Source organism: Dioscorea cayenensis, chromosome 12, assembly GCF_009730915.1.
Source record: "Dioscorea cayenensis subsp. rotundata cultivar TDr96_F1 chromosome 12, TDr96_F1_v2_PseudoChromosome.rev07_lg8_w22 25.fasta, whole genome shotgun sequence".
Classification (NCBI taxonomy): Eukaryota; Viridiplantae; Streptophyta; class Magnoliopsida; order Dioscoreales; family Dioscoreaceae; genus Dioscorea; species Dioscorea cayenensis.
Genome location: NC_052482.1, coordinates 5,205,223 through 5,209,953, shown reverse-complemented (window position 1 = coordinate 5,209,953; position 4,731 = coordinate 5,205,223). Strand labels below are relative to the sequence as shown.

Genomic DNA, 4,731 nt, shown 5'->3' with positions numbered 1-4,731 from the left:
AATAAGGGTAGTATCGATATTTCATTCGCTTAATATTTTTCTAGCCACAGTGTAATCAATTTTCACACCTTCCTCTTGTGAATCATTTTTCCTAATAAAAAAAAAATAATTATATAAAAACCATTATTTCCCTTAGAAAATTGTTATTTTCCCACATACCAAACCACCCATTGGGTTTTGATTTAAAAAATATCAATTGCGCAGAGCAAGTCATGCTATGTAATTATAAAAAATTTTAAGGGTCAGACAGAAATATCAATAGGGTTTTGATACATCGATATAATAAGCTAGGGTTTCAATTTCGTCCACCTCTTCCTCGTGGGCGACCCATCTTTTCAAGCGAGCTGCTGTTCAGATCTTCAATCAATTCTCAAAGTATGATTCATCATTTTTCATTTGCGCATATTTAGTGATTTCCCATTCATCGATTTGATTTGTATATTCTTTTCTGTTGCCAAAGATCGTCCAAAGATGCTTATATATATATATATATATATATTTGTGTTTTTTTCATCTTATGATTTAGTTCTTCGCTCCTGTTGATTGTATGATTTCTTCCTATAATTTTTGCTTCTTGAGGTTTGCTGTTCTAGTTTGTTATTTATTTATGATTAATTTGATCTATTTTGATGCAAAGATTGTGGTCGATTAGGGTTTTAGTACTATCGTCCTGTGATTGATATCATGGCTTGGAACCTTCTGTTCATTAGGTTAAGGGTTACTAATTTTATGCTTTATTTTTATGTTTTCTAATCAACTGAAGTTTGTAGTGTTTGAAAAGGAAAATAAATTCTGACTTGCGGTTGGATATTTATCTGCTGCAGTTATTTATTGTTCATTGTCGGCTTTCTCTTCATGGCAACCCGTAAGTATCTCTTGCTACCTTTTTTTTTCTTGAATGATTGCTACTAATATTTTGAATGACCTTCAAATTTTGCCAATTGGTTGGATATTGTTCCTAAAGTTTAAATACTGTAGTACCAATTTGCATAAAAGATAATTTTGCTGCAAATACTTGGATGGGGGAAGAAAGGTCTATTTGCTGCATGTTGTGTGCATCACTGACTTCAAATTAGCGATTTTGTACTGTTGTATTTCCTCTTACTTATTGGTATTTGCAATTCTCTCTTATGAATATGGCACATTGTGTTTCTGAATTGTGTGATTATGCTGGATGTGAGAAATAATAGTGATTAAGAATGATTCGAACTGTGTTGGCTTCAACTTTGGGGTGATAAATTTAATATCTGTTCCATTGATGTTTTATTTGATTTTATTTTTTGTGCAACTGCGTAGGTATTCAATTTGAAAACTCTTGTGAGGTTGGAGTTTTCTCCAAGCTGACAAATGCATACTGTTTGGTTGCAATTGGAGGATCAGAAAGTTTTTACAGTGCTTTTGAAGCTGAGCTTGCTGATGTTATACCCGTAGTCAAGACCTCAATTGGAGGTACAAGAATAATTGGAAGACTATGTGCAGGTGAAGAACAGTTTGCAATTATGAAAATATGCTTCCTTAATGTGTAGGTGACTGCTAAATCTTTGTTTATTAATTCAGGAAACAAGAATGGGCTTCTCTTGCCTCACACTACCACTGATCAGGGTATGCTTCATCTCCAGTTTTGCAGTCCTGAATTTTATTTGGCTAGCTTCTTGTACAAGAATAATTACCGTACTTTTTTTTTTCTGTGAATTTTTAAACTCACATTGTTGGTGAACTTTTCAGAACTTCAACACTTGAGGAACAGCTTACCAGACCAAGTTGTTGTTCAGCGCATTGATGAACGTCTGTCTGCTTTAGGCAATTGCATAGCTTGCAATGATCATGTTGCCCTTACACATACTGATCTGGACAAGGTATATTCAATTTTCTTCTCTGACCTTTAGGGCAGTCGTAGATTTTCTATTTTTGTGTCATAGAATTAATTCATTTTCAGTGTGATTTTAATAATTTCCTCGTGTTCTTTTCTATTAGTGTTTTACTTGTTAATGTACTGAAATCATGATATTCTGTTCAGACACCAGATTTATGTTAGTTTCGTGATATAAGCTATTGAACTTCCAGGAAACAGAAGAACTCATAGCTGATGTTCTTGGAGTTGAAGTCTTCAGGCAAACAATTGCCGGAAACATTCTTGTTGGCAGTTATTGCACCTTTTCCAATAGGGGTGGCTTGGTAAGACAGCACAATAATCTTTTTGTTTGATTTTTAATGACTTACATAAACATCAATTGCTTGTCTGTATCGAAATAGGTTCATCCGCATACATCCATCGAGGACCTTGATGAACTGTCCACCCTTCTCCAAGTCCCGCTGGTCGCTGGCACTGTTAACAGAGGGAGTGAAGTTATTGCTGCTGGAATGACTGTCAATGACTGGACTGCATTCTGTGGCGCCGACACTACTGCAACAGAGCTCTCTGTCATTGAGAGCGTCTTCAAATTGAGAGAAGCTCAACCAAGCGCTATTGTGGATGAAATGAGGAAGTCTTTGATTGACACATATGTCTAATGCTGCGTTTCATGCTTGATCTGAATGAGATGTTTTGGGCGCCAATGCCAATCTAATGATATTGTGTCTTACTTTGCACTGTATCTGCTTTTTTAGAAAAGAAGAAAAAGAAGAGAAGTTTGGGTGAGATTTATCGTGACTATAATAACTTTGTTTTTCTGTTTGATTATTCACTCAGCAAGAAATCTTTCTGAATTGTTTTTGCTCTTTAGCATGGGTTTTTTGTTTGGCTGATGTGATCTTACATATTTGCGGTATAATGATAGAGTGTTTATTATTATTATTATTATTATTATTATTATTATTATTATTATTATTATTATATTGAGGAATTTTTTGTTTCGTGGAAATGTGATTTTCCCGTTGGAAAATGAGTCGTTAACACCATTAACTCTTTGGTTGGCAGGGACTTAATTATTAATTTATTTACAAATCCAGTTCGTAATAAAAAAAAAATATTTTTTAATCAACATCACACATCGTGGATTTTTTTATGAATTCGATTTTGCCCTTGTAAAATGACAGGTTGGAGAATAATTAATGACGATAATTGATGAACATTTAATAATTAATGACAAAATAAATATTTAATAAATATAAAAATAAATGAAAGAATAAGTATTTTATCAAATAATTCAGTAAACAAGTTGGAGAATAATTGAATAACTGTAAAAGTCTGTTATTACTGATCATTATAAAAGTTGTACTTATCTCTCTCTAAGGATGATCAAATCACAATTACTTAACCAGTATTTTGCTCCAAATCACAATTACACATAAACATAGAGCCATAATTCACTACAAGAATATGTGAGATTAGAAATAAATTTTTTTAAGAATGGAATTATTTTATTTCTAATTTACAATTTATTAGAAATGAGATATAATTTTATTTCAAATTTTGAAGCGGATTATATTTCTATTTTTAATTTGGAAACCAAATAAAATTTTGTTTCAAATATATTTCTTAATTAAAAACGGATAAAAAATGGATTTTAAATTTTACTTCATTCTACTTAAAACAAAATAAATAATAACTCAATTACTCATTCATTTTCAATTAAATAAAAAATAAACTGATTTTAAATAAATAATAAAATTTAAATCCATACAAGATAAATAATAGAAACAAATTTCTTTTAACAAATTCTACTTCATTCTATTTAAAACAATTATAACCAGATATATATATATATATATATATAGATGTTTATCACAATAGTTCATCAAAATATTTTCATTTATATAATAAATACATATTATGTATATAATATGGATTTTTTTTTTTGTGTGGGGAGAAAATCACTTCTTTTTTAATAGGCTCTATTTCTTGAGTGGTATCACTTGTTGAGGTTGTCTATGGGCCCGACACCGACGAGGAACTTGATTCCCCCCTCCTTCAGTGACGGAGAAAATTTTCGGAGGTGTGGGGTCATTTAAGCCTTTAATTAGGGTCGACCGGTTAAAAATGAATGGAATCTCAAATCAAATTTATTTTTTTAAATGATTACAGGTTCATGACTTCCATTAAGGGCAATCCCCTAATGTTAATTACCCCAAATTTTGTCGTGAGAACCTCCGATTAAGAAACAAGTGTGAATGAAAAATGATTGAACAAACATTAATTTCATTAATTTCAAAAAGAACATAAGTACATGAGCAAGAATACAAAAATACTAAGAAAACTATATATTTTCTTTTTTTCTTTTTTTATTTTTTTAACTGTTTTTTTTTATTTGCACGACTTGGCTGATGTTCTTGGCTTCTTCGCTAAAAGCATATTTGAAGACATTTTTTTAACTCGATGACTATAGACCTCTTTATTTTTTTTTTTGGTGTGTTCATATCTTGACGTATCGCATAGCTCTCAAACTGTGTTCACTCTACATCTATGAGTTGTCGACGTGATTCTCTTTGATTTTTTTCAATACGGGAGACTTTGGTGCTTTGTGTTGAAATCTTCGGGTCTTTGACTTGTGGAACTTCTTAGGTCTTTTTCTTCTTTGTGTTTTGAGACTTCAGTTATGTAGGTCTTGACTCTTCTATGCTTTTGAGCCTTGACCATCATATCATCAAGTTGTGACCTTACGCATGATTGGGTCATTAACTTGGCAATTTTGACAGTTTTTTAGAATGGATCTCAAGCTGTAATCATAAACTTGATTTCTATTGACTAAGTCATCAAAAGACTTTTCTAGTTAACCTCTACGAATATCCAAC

The 4,731-nt window shown here is 31.6% G+C and overlaps 1 protein-coding gene across 1 annotated transcript; it reads left to right on the top strand.

Moving 5' to 3' along the window:
- Positions 1–226: 226 nt before the first annotated feature.
- Positions 227–2,722, top strand: LOC120273044 (eukaryotic translation initiation factor 6-2). The gene is made up of 7 exons (XM_039279681.1): positions 227–375; positions 825–865; positions 1,297–1,479; positions 1,558–1,602; positions 1,726–1,856; positions 2,065–2,175; positions 2,254–2,722. Exons 2-7 carry the CDS (start codon positions 856–858, stop codon positions 2,509–2,511), a joined length of 738 nt encoding a protein of 245 aa, XP_039135615.1. The 5' UTR covers positions 227–375; positions 825–855; the 3' UTR covers positions 2,512–2,722.
- Positions 2,723–4,731: the final 2,009 nt, after the last annotated feature.

Bases quoted from the DNA above. Each gene is read 5' to 3' on its own strand.
- LOC120273044 (XM_039279681.1), top strand. The intron at 1,603-1,725 runs GTATGCTTCATC...TGAACTTTTCAG, and splicing joins TCACACTACCACTGATCAGG to AACTTCAACACTTGAGGAAC. The intron at 2,176-2,253 runs GTAAGACAGCAC...GTATCGAAATAG, and splicing joins TTTCCAATAGGGGTGGCTTG to GTTCATCCGCATACATCCAT.